Source organism: Cnephaeus nilssonii (assembly GCF_951640355.1).
Source record: "Cnephaeus nilssonii genome assembly, chromosome: 10".
Lineage (NCBI taxonomy): Eukaryota > Metazoa > Chordata > Mammalia > Chiroptera > Vespertilionidae > Cnephaeus > Cnephaeus nilssonii.
In genome coordinates, this window is record NC_137081.1 from 5,943,152 (window position 1) to 5,964,580 (window position 21,429).

General features: G+C 45.3%; 1 protein-coding gene across 1 annotated transcript in view; it reads right to left on the reverse strand.

The window, feature by feature from the left end:
• Positions 1 to 21,429, reverse strand: part of DNAH7 (dynein axonemal heavy chain 7) — a gene marked incomplete at both ends in the record, with an annotated part of 165,773 nt that overhangs the window by 22,734 nt on the left and 121,610 nt on the right. The window contains 6 exons of the mRNA XM_079783090.1: positions 3,409 to 3,609; positions 4,991 to 5,152; positions 6,345 to 6,521; positions 12,149 to 12,241; positions 13,721 to 13,915; positions 14,909 to 15,035. Of these exons, the coding sequence (XP_079639216.1) occupies positions 3,409 to 3,609; positions 4,991 to 5,152; positions 6,345 to 6,521; positions 12,149 to 12,241; positions 13,721 to 13,915; positions 14,909 to 15,035 (955 nt within the window). The remainder of the gene's footprint in view (positions 1 to 3,408; positions 3,610 to 4,990; positions 5,153 to 6,344; positions 6,522 to 12,148; positions 12,242 to 13,720; positions 13,916 to 14,908; positions 15,036 to 21,429) is intronic.

Genomic DNA, 21,429 nt, shown 5'->3' on the forward strand with positions numbered 1-21,429 from the left:
TAAAGCACTAACTAACAGTGCATCCTCCTTAAATCACTAACTAACAGTGCATCCTCCTTAAAGTACTAACTAACAGAGCATCCTCCTTAAATCACTAACTAACAGTGCGTCCTCCTTAAAGTACTAACACTGCATCCTCCTTAAAGTACTAACTACCACTGCATCCTCCTTAAATCACTAACTAACAGCTGCATCCTCCTTAAATCACTAACTAACAGTGCATCCTCCTTAAAGCACTAACACTGCATCCTCCTTAAAGTACTAACTAACACTGCATCCTCCTTAAAGTACTAACTAACAGTGCATCCTCCTTAAAGTACTAACTAACACTGCATCCTCCTTAAATCAATAACTAACAGCTGCATCCTCCTTAAATCACTAACTAACAGCTGCATCCTCCTTAAAGTACTAACACTGCATCCTCCTTAAATCACTAACTAACAGTGCATCCTCCTTAAAGTACTAACTAACAGAGCATCCTCCTTAAATCACTAACAGTGCATCCTCCTTAAAGTACTAACTAACACTGCATCCTCCTTAAAGTACTAACTAACACTGCATCCTCCTTAAAGTACTAACTAACACTGCATCCTCCTTAAAGTACTAACTACCACTGCATCCTCCTTAAAGTACTAACTAACAGTGCATCCTCCTTAAAGTACTAACTAACACTGCATCCTCCTTAAAGTACTAACTAACACTGCATCCTCCTTAAAGTACTAACTAACACTGCATCCTCCTTAAAGTACTAACACTGCATCCTCCTTAAAGTACTAACACTGCATCCTCCTTAAAGTACTAACTAACAGTGCATCCTCCTTAAAGTACTAACTAACAGTGCATCCTCCTTAAAGTACTAACTACCACTGCATCCTCCTTAAAGTACTAACTAACAGTGCATCCTCCTTAAAGTACTAACTAACAGAGCATCCTCCTTAAAGTACTAACTAACACTGCATCCTCCTTAAAGCACTAACTAACAGTGCATCCTCCTTAAATCACTAACTAACAGTGCATCCTCCTTAAAGTACTAACTAACAGAGCATCCTCCTTAAATCACTAACTAACAGTGCGTCCTCCTTAAAGTACTAACACTGCATCCTCCTTAAAGTACTAACTACCACTGCATCCTCCTTAAATCACTAACTAACAGCTGCATCCTCCTTAAATCACTAACTAACAGTGCATCCTCCTTAAAGCACTAACACTGCATCCTCCTTAAAGTACTAACTAACACTGCATCCTCCTTAAAGTACTAACTAACAGTGCATCCTCCTTAAAGTACTAACTAACACTGCATCCTCCTTAAATCAATAACTAACAGCTGCATCCTCCTTAAATCACTAACTAACAGCTGCATCCTCCTTAAAGTACTAACACTGCATCCTCCTTAAATCACTAACTAACAGTGCATCCTCCTTAAAGTACTAACTAACAGAGCATCCTCCTTAAATCACTAACAGTGCATCCTCCTTAAAGTACTAACTAACACTGCATCCTCCTTAAAGTACTAACTAACACTGCATCCTCCTTAAAGTACTAACTAACACTGCATCCTCCTTAAAGTACTAACTACCACTGCATCCTCCTTAAAGTACTAACTAACAGTGCATCCTCCTTAAAGTACTAACTAACACTGCATCCTCCTTAAAGTACTAACTAACACTGCATCCTCCTTAAAGTACTAACTAACACTGCATCCTCCTTAAAGTACTAACACTGCATCCTCCTTAAAGTACTAACACTGCATCCTCCTTAAAGTACTAACTAACAGTGCATCCTCCTTAAAGTACTAACTAACAGTGCATCCTCCTTAAAGTACTAACTAACAGTGCATCCTCCTTAAAGTACTAACTAACTCTGCATCCTCCTTAAAGTACTAACTAACAGTGCATCCTCCTTAAAGTACTAACTAACAGTGCATCCTCCTTAAAGTACTAACTAACAGTGCATCCTCCTTAAAGTACTAACTAACACTGCATCCTCCTTAAAGTACTAACAACTGCACCGGAGTAAGAGGCCGCCTCTGCCCTGACAGACAGACAGACAGGGAGCATTTCCTTCGGGAGGGGCCCCGCACACCTGCCTCACCTGCCCATGGGACCTGGTACTGGGAGGCGCATGTGGGCACCGGGCTGAGGGGCACTCCTTGTGCGACTTGCCTGTGAGTTTAAACATGCTTCCAAATAAAAAAAAATTAAAACCAAAAAATTATGATGTGCTGCTGTGGGATTTGAGGAGACGTGGCTTTTGTTTTGGACTGTGGTTCATCGCAGCCTTGACTTCAAAGACGCGCAAATATCCCTGGAGCCGTGGTCGGCAAACTGCGGCTCGTGAGCCACATGTGGCTCTTTGGCCCCTTGAGTGTGGCTCTTCCACAAAATACCATTGCCTGGGCGAGTCTATTTTGAAGAAGTGGCGTTAGAAGAAGTTTAGGTTTAAAAAATGTGGCTCTCAAAAGAAATGTCAATCGTTGTCCTGTTGATATTTGGCTCTGTTGGCTAATGAGTTTGCCGACCGCTGCCCTGGAGAGACCTTTGATGGAGACTAAAGGGAGGACAATTTTGCAAAAAGGCCCTGACCGGCTGGCAACGCCCTCACCACCGACCCGGAGTGACCTGCCCTTCAGGGCCCAATGCGAACATTAGCCAGACCCAGGGCTCAGAAGCCCGGGAGAAGGTCTGACTTCGTTTTAAATACACATGCTTTTATTTTGAGTACCCAGGACTTTTGTTTAATGAAAGTACTTCTTTATTTTTAATGTTTCCTTTTGATGCAGATGTAAAACACATTCCGACATCAAGACTGTGAGCTTTCTAATGGCAGAAACTTCCCGAGGTTCACAACCTCCCTTAAAACGCAGCTCTTCCATTTTTAATTACGGCAAAGCGCTGGGAGACGACTTTGGGTCACAGACATTCACCCCGGAATTCTAATCAGGAGCGCGGCGGGGGGCTTAGGGAAGATGCTGCAAAAGACCCTCTGAGCCCATCCATCCGGGCAAAGCCATCCGGCTCTCCTTCTAGTCCCACGGAGGGAGGAGACGTTTTTATATTTTAATTTAGAGATGGGGCTCCAGCCAGCAAATGGCTCGGTTCATATCCTCAAACAAGATGCTCCAAGCTCGCGGGTTCCTGCTGGGAACGGCCCGCAGCGGCTCGCTCAATAGAGGGCTGCGTTACTGACGACGCCCCCCAAGAGCCCAGCTGAGCAGGGACGGGCCGGCAGTAAAATTAAAATAAAACATGAATAACATTGACCTCAGCACAGTCAATAACCAGTAACAAAGCCCAGGGCGCCGCATGCGGGAGGGAGGCCGTTTAGGGTGGAGCTGTCCTGGCCGCAGGCATCCCCCGCCCCCCCCCCACCCCCACCCCCGGGGCTGGGCAAAGACTTAGCGTCACTAACAGGCTTCTTGCAGCTGCCGAAGAACTCGGGGTCCGAGATGGGGTCCATGAGGTAGGAGCGGATGATGTTGGCCCGGAGACCTTTGGGGGCCTCGTTGGTCATTTTCACCCCGTTCTGCAGGACGGCCACCGGGAAGTTGGGGGACGGGTAGCTGGTCAGCCACATTCGGAAGTCCGGGTGCGTGGACTCGGGGCTCAGCTCCTGCGGGAAAAGGAGTCGGATACAGAAGCACAAGTAAGATCACCGGGAACCCTCCGGATCACGTGGCTGGGGGGGCTGGGGGGACTGGGGGGGCTAGAGGGGACTGGGGGGGCTGGGGGGGCTGGGGGGGGGCTGGGAGGGAGGGAGGCATTTCAACAAAACAGAGCCCAGCGCTGCAGCTTAAGGCAGAAGCCGGAACACCGGACCTCCCCCTCCCCCAGGAACAGGGGGCTGACACCGTTAAACCATGGAGCCATGAAGAAGACAGGGGGGCTGCATCATTCAGAATTGGTCGCAGTAAAGGCCAAACCATCCCCCAACACGTGTGTCTTTCTCGGTGTTGGTGAAACATGGACAGAAGGATTCTCCGCGTCAGAGCTGGGTGGAGAACAATCCTTTTTATTTGTATTTTTGGCTGTAGCCATGCTGTGAGCACACGCACCGCACTGCGGATCGGTCAATGTGACACCAGGCAGCGGGGAGAGCGTTCCAGAAGGGAGGAGAACGGGTGGGTCTAGAGCAGGAAGCACATCGCTAGGAGCTGCTTGGTTCAGGGGCGAGTCGGGCCTGCCCTGCGGCTGCGGGAACGGGGATGAAGGCCAGGGCCCCGCTCTCGCTGCCTTGTCCTGTCGGTGGGTCTGGTTTTAAACGTGCAAATCTCCATCAGTAAAGCAATGGTGAGCGCCCAGTGGAAAGCGGGGAGGGGGTGAGTTAGGAAGGACGCCTGGCGCCTGGGGGTCAGTGCGGGCCTGCACAGTGCCGGTCAGGGCCTGGCCTTGGTTGTTGCGGAGGTGAGGCTCTGAGTTAGGAGGGCTGGGTAATGAGAGGACACGTTTCCTTTCTGTTTACTGAAATCAGGCGCCAAGTGTCCTGTTTACTGGGCTGAACGAGGGGCTTTCTTTCTGGAAAAGAGGGAAGTCCCGGGACCAGTGCCGAGGGGGTGGGAGGAGGCCCTTTGGCTTCAGACCCGCGGGGGCAGGATCACTGGCCACGTGGGTGAGGAGCGAATGAAAGAAAAGCTGTCTCTTGGCCTGCATTAGTTTAGGGGGGCCACGTGCATGTCCCCTGAAGAGCCTCCTTTGTGGGTTCAGCCCGGGGCTGTGAAAAGCGGGCGGGTTCTGTCTGCCCTGTGGTTTGCACTCTTCGAGGCCGCCCCCCGGATGAGCCTGGCTCCTGTGAGGAGGGACTCAGCAAGGCCTGACTGTGCGCTCTTCTTGGTCCTGCGGCTCCCAAGGCCAGCCCCCCCCCCCCCCTCCTGTGGCCCAGCACTTACCCCCCTGCCACCCTCCAAGTTATAGGATAGAAGGGATTGCTTCCCTGGTACGGATAGCGCTAATTATATTGAGGGAATGCAAGCCAGGAGAATGAACTGGCATCTCACCTCGCAAACCTTCTCAAGGGTTGGCATCCAAGAGGTGGCCAGGTGGCAGTTCTGAAGAACCACCCACGTCCCGTCCTTGACCGCTTTTTCTAACATCTTCATGGCGATGGGCCCTTGGCCTTGGCCAAGAGACAGAGAACTAAGCTTCGTTCCCCCGTAGCCCTGTGAGCGAGGATAAGCAAGGTGGGGGAGGGGAAGAAACAGCATTAGGACGGGAAACGTCACCACGAGCCATGTGACTACTGGGTTATGTAGCTTCCTTCAGAGGCCTGAACACACGCGGCCCTAAAACAGCCTTACTGAATACGAACCCTATAACCGCTTAGGCAAAGAGCAAGTTGGCTCTTAACCACCAGCGAGTGCTCGGTTCCTCCATCGGTCCTCCGGTCTCTAGGAGTGCAGCCAACCAAAGCATTAACCGCTCAGCTGGCCTGGGACAGAGGATGTCAGCCAGTCAGCTACGTGAGCTTTGAGAAGCTCCTTCCTCTCCCCGCTCAGCATCCCTATCTGCAAACGAATGCCGCATCATGTACCTCGTGGGACTGCTGTGAACATTGAGATAGAAAGTGCCAGAAACAGCTACAGCAAAAAGTGCTCCGGACAAGTGGAGGTGGTTTTAGAAATATCGGCACTATTGCCGTAAACTGCTATTTTGATTAGACCGAAAGGGAAAAATGTCAACTCAAAAATGCCAACCGCTTGTTTGTTATTTTCTTGTTTTAGGATGTCTGAGGTAAGAACATCGACAGCAAATCCATTTCACCGCTGAAAAGCCTGGAAATGCGCCTCTTAGACTAGAACCCGGCAAAGTGCCCGGAAGGTAGGATTGTTCTAGAGAGTCGGGGGAGGTCCCCTTCAGAGGCTGGGAGAGAAGCCGGCCAGAGGGGGCCCCCAGGTCATGAGGCTCGAATCTGTAAAATCAGCCCCAGCTCACACACGGGGCACATTAGGTCACAAGATGCCCCTCCCCCCAAAGGGAAAGCAAAGCCGATCCCCCACCCCGTCCCCCCGGCCCGCATTCTGGTTTTATGGTTGCGATAAGGAGTATTTCTCATATCAGTGTGGCCGCTTAGATAGCAATGTCCTGGGACTCTGTCAGCCTCCGATGTCCCAAGTCTCTCAAGGGCTGAGTGAGTGACACATTTCTACCTTTTCCTCACCCCTTAGCATTTCAAGTATAAGCAAGTACATATATATATATATATATATATATATATATATATATATATATATAGAGAGAGAGAGAGAGAGAGAGAGAGAGAGAGAGAGAGAGAGAAATGTACACACACACATAACACACACACACACACACACACACACACACACATAGATAACTCCATCTATTTGAAGGCACCTGGTCATCAGCAAATTTGAGCAGGGCGGCCATGGGGTCGGCCCCCGGAGAGAGCACGAAAATCAGGGGCGCACAGCAGTTGCTGTCTGCAAACGCCTTGGACAGGTTAAAGGGGGGCGGTTCAATGAACGTGCGCCCCAGCTTGTTGGTTATAAATTCTTGCAGCATCGGAATAACCTAGGAAGGAACAAGGGTGTGTTAGAAAGAATATTGCACATCTGCGAGGGGGTTTACTTAGGTGTTCGTTAAGGTCGGTGGAGAGTCAAAGCCATTGCTTTACATGAGTGCCTTTACCTCGTCCTGGTGAGGACGTGTGTGTGGCTGAGGGTGTGAGGGTGAGGAGCTGACAGTAGAGGAGTCGCTGGGCTTACATTAGAGTTTTAATCCTCTCCCAGTATTTCTGCAGATGCACGCAAACATAGAAAAGGCATGGAAGAGGAACAACCCATTTGTAAGTACCATGATACCGAGAACCTACCGAACAAGGTGACACCTATATTGTTTTTTGTTTTTGTTTTTTAAATATATTTTATTGATTTTTTGCAGAGAGGAAGGGAGAGGGATAGAGAGTTAGAAACATCGATGAGAGAGAAACATCGATCAGCTGCCTCCTGCACACCTCCCACTGGGGATGTGCCCGCAACCAAGGTGCATGCCCTTGACCGGAATCCAACCTGGGACCCCTCAGTCCACAGGCCGACACTCTATCCACTGAGCCAAACCGGTTTCGGCAATATATTGTAGGTGCACAGTAAGTATTTACTGAAGGAATGAGTGGCTGCCTACTCCAGGCCCTCCTTTTGGGAGGGTGGGATTCTAATGACAGGAATCCTAAACTCGAAGCGCAGACTAATAAACTCACCGGGAAGTGTTGTTTCCAGATAAGCTCTGTCCTGGTTTAGCTGCTGTGAACGGGCACGGATGCCAGGCTCATCGCAGGGAACGGAAAGTACCCGGGGCCCGGCCTCGTCCTCCCACTTCCCCTTAGGCCCATGGTCAGCAAACCGCGGCTCGCGAGCCACATGCGGCTCTTTGGCCCCGTGAGTGTGGCTCTTCCACAAAATGCCACGGCCTGGGCGAGTCTATTTTGAAGAAGTGGCGTTAGAAGAAGTTTAAGTTTAAAAAATGTGGCTCTCCAAAGAAATTTCAATCGTTGTGCTGTTGATGTTTGGCTCTGTTGACTAATGAGTTTGCCGACCACTGCACTAGGATTGCTTTCCCATAGCTGGTCTTTTCTCACGAGATTAAAAACAACAACTCTCAACAGGAAGACATCACTTTCATGCCCCCTCCCTCCCCAGGGGGACCTCTTTTCCATTAGAGTTTTACAAACAGGATGAGCGCTCCGGCCGTTGCGTGCCTGGCTCCGCTGTGGGTGAGTGTGAGGTGTGAGTGGCGCCCCTGTGAGTGGCCGGGCAGGTGGCCCCGGGCCCGCACCCGTGGCTGGTGAGGCGGGTCTCCTGTGGGTGCTGTGAGCAGAGACAGATGTCAGTGTTTCGGGGGTTTTTTGGTGGTTAATCCTCACCTGGGGATATTTTCCCATTTTATTATTATTATTAATTTTGGAGAGAGTGGGAGGAGGAGAGACACAGAGAGAAACATTGATGTGAGAGAGATACAACTACTGGTTGCCTCCCGCAAGCGCCCTGACCAGGGCCGGGATGGAGCCCGGGACCTGCAGTCCGTGGGCTGACGCTCTAGCCATTGAGCCAAACCAGCCCGGGCTGTGTGTCCTTGTTAGCGTTAAAACTGAACAAGGCTCGCTTGCTCCCGGGACTGAACCTCACTCCCGAGGTCAACGACTGTTGGCCGTTCAGTTTGCAAGGCGAGAGCTGAGGTTTGCTTCTGCGATCCCACCTCGCCAGCAAGAGGCTTATAAAGTGAAATCTGTCAGTAACAAAAATTACAGACTAATCTAGGCAACTGCCTTCCAAAGGCAGGAGAGGAGTCTGTGGTCTCCCATTTATGTTTTTCTACGTATCGCAAGTAAGATTTATCGGCAGTCAGAGGAACTTATCCTATATAATAAAAGGCTAATATGCAAATCGACCGAATGGTGGAACGACTGGTCGCTATGATGCGCACTGGCCACCAGGGGGCAGATGCTTAACGTAGGAGCTGCCCCCTGGTGGTCAGTACACTCCCCCTGTGGGAGTGCTGCTCAGCCAGAAGCCGGGCTCAAGGCTGGTGAGCACAGCCTCGGTGGCAGGAGCCTCTCCAGCCTCCGCAGCAGTGCTAAGGAGCAGTGAGCGTGGCTTCTGGCTGAGCGGTGCTCCCCCTGTGGGAGCCAGACTCACAGACTGTGAGGGTTCCAGACTGCGAGAGGTCACAGGCCGGCCTAAGGGCACCCCATCCCTACCCCAATGCACAAATGTTGTGCACCGGGCCTCTAGTTAACTTGTATTTGACAAGTTTCTTAGTGGAAGCAGATTGATTTGCTTTTTGTTTACAGTTCAGGAGAGAACCGTGGCCAGGAGTTCTTCCTTTTGTAAATAGACCCAAACCTTCCTCACCTCAGTCTTTACCCATTTGCTACGCTGCTTTGCTAAACGAAACCCCGTAGACTTGAATTTATAGACTGTTAAAGTTAAAGGAACATGCAAGCCCATCTGATTGCTCTTTGGCGACCTAGTGAGCATCTTGTACATCTTTCCAAACACGAGCAGCAGAGAACCTGGCACCTGTGGACTCTTGCCTGGGTGGAGTTGGTTTTGAGGGGAGAGCAGCGGGAAGGAGACCCCAAAAACTGTGCTGACAAATAAAGGATATTATGAACCAGTGGTCACGCAATTGCTAATTTTCCTGGTGGACATTACAGTGTCTGGTGACTTAGATATTGCAAAGAAATAAAATCTATGTGGTACTAGCCCAAATGTTAGCTCCACGCAGCACGGGTACTTTCTCTGGTACGCTAATACCATTTTACTTTGGAAAATGACTCTTTTAAAAGCATAACCTCCATATGTATTTTAAAACATATAGATTCCAAAATCAACCATTCACCACCAGAAATTGGAGTACCTGCCAAAACCGGTTTGGCTCAGTGGATAGAGCGTCGGTCTGCGGACTGCAAGGTCCCAGGTTCGATTCCGGTCAAGGGCATGTACCCTGGTTGCGGGCACATCCCCAGTGGGGGGGTGTGCAGGAGGCAGCTGATCGATGTTTCTCTCTCATCGATATTTCTAACTCTCTATCCCTCTCCCTTCCTCTCTGTAAAAAAAATCAATAAAATACATTTTTTAAAAATTAAAAAAAAAAGAAATTGGAGTACCTGAAAACGGTGAGATTGGAGGGTTTGCGAACGTAATAGCACACTAATAGTCATTTTCTATTAAGGATGACAGAGGTGACAGTTCATGTGGACAACCTATCACTTAGGATAAACTGAGTTGTGCCGAGTGGTAAACAATATCCGGGTCTTGGTGGCTTAACCCAATGAAAGCTTCTTCTTGCCGCTGCGAAGTCACCAGGGTGTGTGGGCAACTAACGCTCCCTGTGCAGGCTCAGCTATCCACCTGCTCATGGCACTTCAGTTCTACACGTGATTCCACCACTCTGATGGCAGGAGAGTGTCCGGGACATCTCACAACAGAGTCCAATGCTCACGTGTTATTGGCCAAAGCAAGGTTGTATGGCCAATCCCCCCACCCGAGTGTGTGCAGAAGGAGAGCAGAACTGCAAGTCTTGCTGAGAAGCGTTAATGTCTACACTCATCCCTTAGCCAAGGAAGCCTGAGGAGAGACAGAGGGAGAGTTACAAGATGGGGCTAAAGAAATAGAGCAGCTAACGGGTGGGGAACGTCCGGCCCAGGGGCCCTGTAAGGCCCGGGAAATCATGTGGCCTGGCCCTACCAACGCATTAGAGGTGAGCTAATCAAATGTTTGACCAAATACAGCGGCTAATTTTTAAGTGGATTACTTTGTATGGCCCGCAAATTATGTTATAAATATTCAAATGGCCCTTGGCAGAAAATAGGTTCCCCACCCCTGAAGAGAAGGATGAAACCACAAGTGGAACCTCAATTGATTTAACAACAAAAACATACACACAAACAGAACCCCTCCGCTTGAATATCTATCTCCCCAGCGCCCTCAAAAACACGCTAAAGAGAGAATGAATATGGAAAATAATATTTGATCTATTTGGTAGCTCAACGTATCTTCAGATTAAAATGTCAAATTTTTTAAAACATAAAACCGGGGAAAAGATATTTACAAGATGAAATGGCTATCATTGGGAAATGGTTCATTAATCACTTTTAATTAAATTTAATTAAAACAGGAACAGAGGGTTCTTTGTTTTTCAAATATTGAGGCAAGAAGGTCACGAGTACATGTGGAGACATTTTAGTATAAAAGTCTTATTAGCTTAGAAAACAAAGTGAAAACCTTTGAAGATTCTAATTAAAAGTTCTAAAGGAGGACGCCATCCTAGGCAAGCAGTGGAAACATTTCCTGTCCTTCCTTATTAATAGCTGAGGCGGAACTTCTTAGGCTGAACCTGAAGTTTCAGTGGGGAGTCATTTTTCACAAGGGCTACCCGGGGGACCTTTCAGCTTTATTCCCATTATTTCACCGTTTAATAATGACTCTCAAACCACTGTGTCACTCCCGGGACCAGAGAGCAGGGCAGCCTTAGGCTTGAATGGGCACATCATGGGCCCCTTCCTTCATTAAAACAATTTAAAAATTATATTTTACAGTTGTTCTGGTATCATTACAAATAGAATACAGACTGGATTATACTTTCTGATCATAAAAAAAATGAAAACATCTTCATGGACCCCTAAAATGTACCGTGGGCCCCAGGCACTTTGCCTAACGGACGCTCGGGCCCTGGCCAAGTCACGCAAGGACTCCGTGTGCTCACTGCACAGATGAGGACCTACAGAGGAAGGAGGGTCTCCATCCCCCGTTAGCACTGACATGGATGAAAACATTTAAAAAAAAAATACTGCTCTCACCATCTAAGTTCTGCTTTCTTGTTTTGTTTTGTTTTGTTTTGTTTTGTTTTGTTAGGATGGAAGTATTGTCTTATATTCCTTAGCAACTTAAATTGTGACTATGGTAAGTGCTGAAATAATTATGCATTACTTCTACTTGAGTAGGAACAATGGGTAATTAGGATATTTTTTCAATTTTTCCCCCCAATAATGTCTCTATTTTTTCAAAGTATATGGATATCTCTGTGGACATGAACTATTGTACTTAAGTGAATACTTCTTTTAATAGAGTACAATTATATATCATAATACAAATCAGAATATTGATGAGTACTAAAATTTGCTGACATACAGGTCAGCTGGTAGATGGTTATAAGATTTATTATTTGAGGAAAATAAAGCTAAAATTGTTGAAATTTTAGTTTGTAGTCAGCAATAATAAATGTCTTAAAAAATAATATCCTATTAATTTTCCAAAGGCCAACAAAGAACTATATACAAGGATAGCATTCAAAGAACCAGATAGTCTAGTATATTAGCTTGAGGTTAACATCATTGACTAATTTCATTGAAATAATAAGAATAAAAATGAGATTATAGCATAGAAAGGAAGTCGGCTGTGAGAAATTGGGGAAGCATACTTTAGAAGGAAGCCTCATAAAATAAATAAAGCTATAAAATGTAATCTGAATTCAGTGTGGTTTTAGTAACTATGCAAACTTTTGGAAAAATGGCTGTCTGAAGAGGAAGTGGGTCGTCCCCGGGCGCCCCGCCCCCTGTGATCCAGAAGGAACCCAGGTTTGCTGAGTGTGGAGGGAGGAGGAACCCCAGGAGCTGAGCTGCTTTCAGAGCTCACATTTACCTTGTCCGGCCTCAGGCAACGGATGATGAGCATCCTTTGAAAATCATTCATTTTGTCTTCCCAAGCTTCGGGAAAAGTCTCGTGATGTGGCTCCTGAAATTACAGTGGCTATAATTCAACATTATTTTGGAGATGATTTCTAAAACTAACACAAAACAGTATTTTGACTTATAAGACATTTTTTTAGAGAAAACATAATGACTAAATGAAATCAAGAATGCTAAATCTAAGTTTTATTAGGTCAGGGCAAAGCTATGAAATAAGGAATGAAGATTGAAAACACCACAGAGGAATCAGAACCAGGACACGAACTAAGCAAGTTAATCTCAGTATGAATAGTAACCAGTAAAGAAAAGGATCCCTATTATGGAAAAAAAAAAAGTGCATATGAAGCTTTATTCCCATTATTTCTCCAAAGGCATGTAGAAGTACCTACCAGCTACTCTCATCATCTACTTATAAAAATAAACACTTATTACAAAAGAAGGGCATTTTACTAAAATTTATTGTGTTATTTCTTGTTTTGAACAATTTTTGGTACTTTTTTAAAATAAAGAATACTTGTGAATGTGCATAGTAAAAAAGCCAAAAAAGGAAGAGAGCTATTACAAATGTATAAGAGAGGAATCAAGATCCCAGGAGGGTGACCTTGAAAAAAGGGAGACGGTTGTACCTTCGAAGCTTCAGGGAAGGCTACGCAGTATCTCGGATCAGAAATCTCCACGCTTCAGTATAGTGAACAAATTTCTATTTCAAATTAGAATGAAGTATTCACAAAACATATTTATCTCTCAGAAATATATTTGTGTTACTAGCAAGGAGAGAGCCAAAAGAGACCTGTCCAAAATATTTGAATTCATGCGTAGACACAATCTAGCCATCATGTGTAATGCCACAAATATGTGCCCAGATACAAAATGTTCTCCACGGACCTGCCTCTTTCTCGCCTCCTCCCAGCTTCCCCACACAGAGCTCTGGTAAATTAAACCCAAGGAAAGCAGCATGTCAAGAGAGTAGAAACAAAGGAATAGAAAAAAAAATGTAACTGGGAATTGGCAAAATATTAGCACTTGTACCTAAAAAATTCGGGAAGGCAACAATTTCTATAATGTTAACTATAATAGTCTCCAATGAGCAAGACAGGGCTTCATAAAAATATTTGAGAAGTACTAGCTTTTCCCTCTCCTCAAATGACATGTGATATGAAATGAAAACATTAGCTTGTAGCCTGCATTCCAAAAAATCTAAACAATAGCTGTTTTGTAAAATGTCAGCTCATCTGCTCTTAGGACTGCCAAAGTATAAGTAGATACTAAATAAAAACCTGGCATGGAAATTAAAAAATAGTATTTTTAAGGACCATGCAACTTTCATGCATCTCTGCATTTCAAGGAATTTGAAGTTCAAACAGAACCACTGATGTAGAAGGTGGTTCTACACTTTGATTTTTAACGTCTGACCAGCTTACTTAAAGCTTACTTGAATCTTGTTTGTATTAAAAAAAATAAGAACATGTTATGGAACATTTTCTCCACTTAAAAATTGTGGAAAGCAAGAGCATTGACAACATACCAAACTGTCATAGACTCTTTTCCACCCGTCCTTTAGGTGCATAAACTCCTTCCGAATGGCTTTAAAGGTGGGCAACTCATCCAGGCGACATATCTCATCCCAGGACTTCTGAGGAAGCCACATACAGGGGTTCGTGTAAGGGTTATCCAGTCCGATGCCGCCCGTGAGCAGAAATCTCCACTCAGCTTTATTAATCTTTTGGGGGAAAAAGAAAAAAAAAAAGGCAGCATGAATAGTCGGAAGTGAGTTTATCACATAAATAGTAAATTTACAGCTGTTTTTAAAAATTGACAGTTGATTTTCAAGTTTCAGGTGTGGTTCATATGAAATCCTATAGCTACTGAGATAGTTCAGTACTTATCAATGAGAAACCATTGTGTCTATCATAATCATTTTTCAAAAAATATTTCCATCTTAAAAAACTACTTTTCGATGATTTTCTCCAGAATTACTCATTTAACATGAAAACCTGAACTTATTCTATTTGGATATATGTTTTTCCAAATGGCTTCTTAGAGTGTTGCTGGCCCCAGCAGTTGTGGAAAGACAGAAAGCCATCAATCTGCCATATTTTCAATTATTTTCCATAAAATATAAGCAAGTGCTGTTATGAAACTTCTGCAAGAAATGCAAAAATAAGTCCTTTACTCCTTCAGAATTCCACCAATATATCACCATATGAAATCAAGAAGTCTTAGACACGTAAGTGTACAAAATACTGAATTTACACACCGCCAGTCCTCCACCCTCACAGCACTTGCTTTATTTTAAATGAATGGATTTCAGACATAGTAAAATGTGTGAAAGGCATTGTTCAACACCAACAGATTTGTCTAACTTGCACAAGTTCTTAAAAACATCGCCATTTATGCTGTTACCTGATGTAAAAATATCAACAGATTTAGTACATTTATATGCATATTTACATAAGATTCTAATAGAAACTAATTTATTTTAAATGGAAAAATACACAAGTTTAAATAATGGTTATATGATGAACTCTGTGTTTAATTTGTCACCTCTGAAATCCAGTGTAGTAGTGTTGTCTTGCCTTAATTATAGTAATTCTTTTTGTTTAAGTATTTACAACTCTTTTTACACAGGTCCCCTACAAATGCACAAATCAGGACATCAATAAATCGGTGTTAATCTGAGGGGCTCCCCCCTGCACAGGAGAGCAGCACTGACCGCGTGCTCGTGGATCTGCAGGTTCACAGTGAGGCAGAAGGAGAAGAGCAGTTTGTCCTTCTCGAAGAGCGAGCGGCACACGTTCACGTAGAGGGAGTAGGTGAAGTGGTCCCTGAGAATCTGCAGCCTGGGGGGCGGTGACATAAGGAGAAGTAAGTAATACAAATGTGTTACACGTTAAAGAAAGTGCTCGAAGGAAACTTACCAAACAAGAGTTAGGTGTATGTTACCCAGTCAGCTTTCTGGTCAGCTACCCCCTAACAATCAAGAGTCCTCAGCAGCTGAGTGCACTAATTTGAGAGCCACACAATGATGAAACACCAGTAGAAGATATTTTATTCTCAACAGATTTTTAAAAAATCTTCCTTTTGAAAAAAAAAATCGATGCATGCTATATTAATCTATTACATTTAAAGGTTTGTGGACTATTTTTAATAAAATATTTCTTGGGTTAAATTTGATTTCTTTATTCTATAAGTACTTCCAAATATTCCATATTATATGTTAAATGAAAAGGCCAAAATGTATAGCTCCTTTATTAAATTAACATTAAGTTTAGTAACATGCTACTCTGTTCATAAATTCACAAAACTTGATAAATTGCATTTTTATTTACCACAAAGACAAAATATGCAGATCACAATATTTGTAACTAACAACTTTCTAGTAAGTGCTAACATGTGATCTGTATTCATAATAAATCTTAACATGAATATAACACTTTAAGCATTTTTACTTAATTATCTTCCAAGGGAAATAAACAAGCATTGAAATAAAAAATTTAAAATACTTTTATTCGATAGGTTATCTACACTAATAAAAGAGAAAGATGCAAACTGATGCCCACCAGCCAATCAGGAATGAGTATGCAAATTAACACAACAAAGATGGCAGGTTAATTTGCATACACAGGACCCGAGTGGCTCGGCAGGATGCTTGCATCATCACCATGGTGACAATGCAGGCATTCCACACCACCCCAGCCGCTCTGGGCCTCTGGGCAGCATGGGAATGGGGAAATGCGGCTCCAGCTGGAGGGAAGGCGGTGCCAGCAGCCAGGGAAAGGAAGACCCATTACTGCATGAATCTTCATGCACTGGGCCTCTAGTAAAAGTTATAATAGAAATGAACAAAACATTTCTAGAGAGTTAGTGATTGACATAGATTACTTACAATTAGAAAATTGTGGTACATTCATAAAGTGGTATATTGTACAGCTACTAAAAATTCTGTTTCAGAAGAGTATTTAATAACATGGAAGAAATGATCTTGTAGAAGTGGGGGGGAAAAAGAAAGAAACCTCGTGTGTGTGTGTGTGTGTGTGTGTGTGTGTGTTTACTTATATGTATTTCTGAGAGAGACAGAGAGAGAGAGAGAGATTTCAGTTTGGTCCCTGTAACAAAGTTATATCCTAGTTAGATTTTTGTTTCAGTACTTACGTATTTTTTGCTATACTTATTTATTTATTTTGCTATAATAAATTTTGATACATTAAAATTTTTACAAAAAACGGATGATTCAAATTATTCTGGCTATTACATAGTATCTATATATACAAAAGCCCAGCGACTGAATGGCGGAACGACCAGAACGACCGGAACGACTGGTGGCTATGATGCGTACTGCGACAGACAACGGGCCTGATCTGGGCCTCAATTGCTCCCCCCCCACTCCCCCCCACCCTGCACTGGCCTGGCCCCTGATCAGCTCCCAACACTCTGATCGGGGGTGGGGCTGGCCGGCCAACCTCCCGCAGCCCCTCTCCCCTGCTGGCCCGGCCCGATGGGCCCCCATTGGGGTGGGCCAGCTGGACCCCACCCATGCACGAATTCGTGCACTGGGCCTCTAGTATACCATAGTACATAACATGTTTGCTTGCACAGTAAAATGATAATCATTACAAATAATAACTATCAGAAGACAAACAAAAATGAAGTCCATTTTTTCCTTTGAATAAAAGGAAATGAGAGAGAAGTTTAGACAATGTTAAGATTCTAAAATAACTTGTTAGTCTGGTGTTAGATGCTTCCGCTGACTTTTGGTGTAGCTGGAGTTCAGCAGCTAACTGAAGTCCACAGCTTCTCTGGTGCTTACCAATGATAGACAGATAAATGACTCCTAGAACTCATTCTAACTTTAATTTCTGAATGGGAGTTAGCTTCTTTATTGAAAACCCTTATTTTACTAAAAAATAAAATAAACAAGCCTGGCTAAAAGATTGGAGCTCTGTTCCGCAGTGTTTACCAATACGGACCCCATGTACACCCTGTGGTCACTGACTTCATTCTTAGCTACACGCCTACCATACATGTTACATGGAAAAGCCAAGTACAAGAATGTCGAAGGCGGCAACAATTCAGAATAGTTCCAAACTGAAGCTACCCAAGTTGTCCTCGACGGCAAATGAATAAAAATTTGTGTAATAGTGTAAGGCTAAATAAACATTTAAAAATCAGGGGTTTAAGTCTCCCTTCTGAAAATAAGAAAAGAGATTTCCTGCTCCTCCATTTTCTTAGACCATTTACTTTTGAAACTTAAAATCAGGAGTCCTTCCTTCTCTCTCTGAGCCGCATATGAATGCTTTGGAAAGTGTGGGCCTTGCGCCAGCTTTCTGACCCGGGACGCCTTTCTCAGAGACTGAGAACCGGCTCTGTGAAGGTGCAGGGCGGGACACAGTGCCTGCCCCCAGCGTCCGCGGGAGGGTCACGGCCTAGCTGAGTGCCTGCGCTACCTCCTGCCATGAAGACAGCAGGCACCTGTTTTTCCTCTGGGGAAGGCAGTTTGCTGACACCCACGGTCACTCACCCCGGGGGCTGGCCGAGGGAGGGCGAGGTTTCTCTCTGAGCAATCTCCTCCGGATTGTCCGTGACGCACAGCGCATTCTGGTTTAAGGCTCATTCCCTAAAAAGACTCTGTCTTGGCTGCGTTGTGGAGAGGATCTGGCCGGGAGAGCTTGTTCTTATACCCCCCACCAATATGCTCGCCCCGTGGCCTGCTCCTGAACCCCAGAGTGAGTAAGCCTGCACCGCACGCAGCGATAGGAATCTCACAAACACAGGCTGACGCAGAGGCCAGACCAAAGCGCACACACTGTGCAGCCATCGCCGCGCTGTGCTAGAACAGGCCACGCTGACTGGGGGGGACTCAGGGCAGTGACTGCTTGGGGCAGGGGCAGTGCCGAGGAGGGAACAAATATGGCTTCGTCTGGGCACTGGTTACACTTATGAAAACTCATGGATCAAATACTGAGGATTCCTGCATGTTTCTGTCTATCCTCCTATTTAATAAAAGGGTAATATGCAAATTGACCCTTAGGGCGGGACGACCAGAACAACCGCTCCACCAGTCACTGTGAGGCGCACTGACCACCTCTCGGTCCCTCTCCCCAGCCGGCAGGTTCCCATTGCCCGATGGTGAACGGGGAACCGGGGATGGGTGGAGGGGGACGCAGGCGGCACCAGGCCAAGGTCCCTGCTTGCTGGTAGCCCCACCCACAGAGGGCGGCCCGTAGGGAGGGCGGGGCCAGCGAGCGGGCAGGAACAGCCGACCTCTCGGTCCTTCCCCCAGGCTGGCAGGCTCCGATGGCCCGATGGTGAACGGGAAACTGGGTGTGGGTGGCAGCAGGGGGCAGGGCCGGCTGCGGGCAGCCGGGGAAGATGGCCCTGATCACAGGCCAGGCCTGGGGACTTTACCCATACAGGAATTTTGTGCGCTGGGCCTCTAGTATGTTAATAACCTCAACAAATGTTTTCAAATGAATTTCTTTTCTACTCACTCTTTGGTTCCAGATTATAATTGTAGGATAACTGTAGTCATAAATATGATTTCTGTTGTTTCTAAATTAAAGAATTTTAACTAAAAAAAGAAAAAGGTATATTATGTTTTCTATATTTCATCCAAATCTCACATCTGGGTAAAAGGATTTAATTTTTCTCTAAATCGTATGGGTCTACATCACAGTTATTGAAGAAGCAGATGTCACATAGGTGGATGAGTTCTAATTTGTTATAAAAACAAATAATTGTTCTAATTTTTAAATCTTGTGCACAAAATGTGTCTTTAAGTGACAGCAAAGAAATTTTTTTCTCTAGACTCCAGAAAAGACCATGATTTAGAAGTAGTTAAGATGAGCCTGGCTGGTATGGTTCAGTGGTTGAGCATTAACCTATGAATCAGGAGGTCACAGTTCAATTCCCGATCAGGGCACATGCCTGGGTTGTGAGCTTGATCCCCATTGTGGGGTGTGCAAGAGGCAGTCAATCAATGATTCTCTCTCAGCATTGATGTTTCTATCTCTCTCTCCTTCTCCCTTCCTCTCTGAAATCAATAAAAATATATTTTAAAGAAGAAGCAGTTAAGATGCTAACATTCTGGTGTTATTGTTATAACCAGGATTGAGATTAGGCACTGCAGTGAGAAGTAAAACATCACTGACCGGGTGGCTCTGTGTGACTGACATGTGATAGGTTCTGGGAACATTAAAAAAAAAATCCTTGCCTCAAGGAACTCAGATTTTAGAGTTAAAAGCAGACATGTTTGTTCAGTGAACTGCCATAATGCAAATAGCCAGGAGCTTCTCTAAGAAAGGTCACTTAAAATTTTATTTTCTGAATTTCTCTAATCCATGTTAATCTTAAAATTTCAGATACTGGAAGAGATAGAGAAACAAACTAAAACATTTTCAAATCCTATATAATAAAAGCCTAATATGTTAAGTGTCTGGTTATCTGGTCATCCGTTCAAACAATCAAAGTGTAATATGCTAATGATATGCTAAGGCTGCTCAACCACTTGCTATGACGTGTACTGACCACCAGGGGGCAGAGAGTTGACCGGTTGACCAGTCGCTATGACGTTGCAATGACCACCAGGGGTAGACACTCAGACCAGTAAGTTAGCTTGCTGCTGGGGTCCAGCTGATCAGGACTGAACGAGACAGCCCAGACATACCCTGGAGCCCTCTTGCAGTCCCTCCCTGGCTGGCCAACCCTTCGTGTCCCTCCTTGGCCCCGATTGTGCACCGGTGGGGTCCCTTGAGCTGGCTTGCACCCTCTCGCAATCCGGGAATCCTCAGGGGATGTCTGAGAGCCAGTTTCGGCCTGAACCCACAGGTCAGACAAAGAGACCCCACTGGTGCATGAATTCGTGCACCAGGCCTCTAGTATCCTAATATAAAAACAAAATTTAAACTCTACCATCATGCATTTCTTCTCTAAAACCCCACTTTCCCCTCTCCCTCTGTTTCCTGGATCATAGGCAGACATCTGAAAAACTGTTTGCTAAGCATCAGTCTCACCCCTTTATTAGTCTCATACACAAGCTTGTCAAATAATGAAGGATAATGCCCAAAGAAAATGCTCAGTCTAAGAACATTCAACATTTAGCAAAATTCTACCATCATAAATGCAGGAATGGAACTGAGATGTCAGGAGATTAGCAATTATTTTAACTGTTAACTGCAAGTGAGAATTAGTAACCTGAGTTTCCTTTGGGCACAAACAGCGAAGGAATAGGTATCTGGCTCATACTGATCAAGGACGTTACAAAGGCAATGGCTGCAATGAGTTATTTTCTCTCTTCATTTTGAGTTAGACTCTATGAAAAACATGTTTTACACCAAACTAAAATTGATCTCACTGGCAACAAAATAAAACTTTATTCTCATTAAGGTCTGAATTCCATTACTGAGTGTAATAGCCACCAGTAAAATTAGGTATCTTATGTAAATACTAGAAGCCCGTTGCACGAAGTTTCGTGCAATAGACTTTCCTTCACCTGGCTGCCAGCACCAGTTTTCTGCCAGCACCAGTTTTTCTCTGGCCACCCACTGATCAGAGCGCCTCCCGACAGCACCAGTTTTCCTCTGGCCACCCGCCGATCGGAGCGCCTCCCGAAGGCTGAGGGCGGGACTCGGGAGGCACTCAGATCAGGGGTTGGCCAGAGGAAAACTGGTGCTGGTGGAAAACTGGTGCCGGCAGCCATGCAATCGGCCACCCCAAATTCCGCCACCAGCGTCTTCTGCCGGCCCCATGGGTCCTCCCGCACCGCCGGCTGTTTAGGCCGGCTGGAGGAGCGGGGGGCAGGGACTCGAGAGTCCTTGCCCCCCCGCTCCTACTGCCAGCCAATCGGCCACCCTGAGTCCCGCCCCCCGTACCTCCAGCCGGCCCAATCGTGGGCATAGCGGAGTGATGTAATTTGCATATTACCTTTTTATTATGTAGGATACCGAATGGTCACAACAGGAGACATTTTTTTAAAACCCTGTTACTTGACAAAGTTTACATATGCATATATAAAAATGTGAATTAGTAACTTTTGGAATACAATCTTACAGAGGGTAAGAGTCATATTTCTTAGGAGTCTGAACTATTCTTTCCATTTCTCCAACCATAAGAACATTTTGCAGATGTTAAAACGAGGTTCATGTTTCCTCTCTTTAGAATTCCATTATAACCCTGTATCTCCGTAAGCCTTTTCCTGGCAGACTGAATTTGGTCACATCGGTTCAATTTCAAACGCTC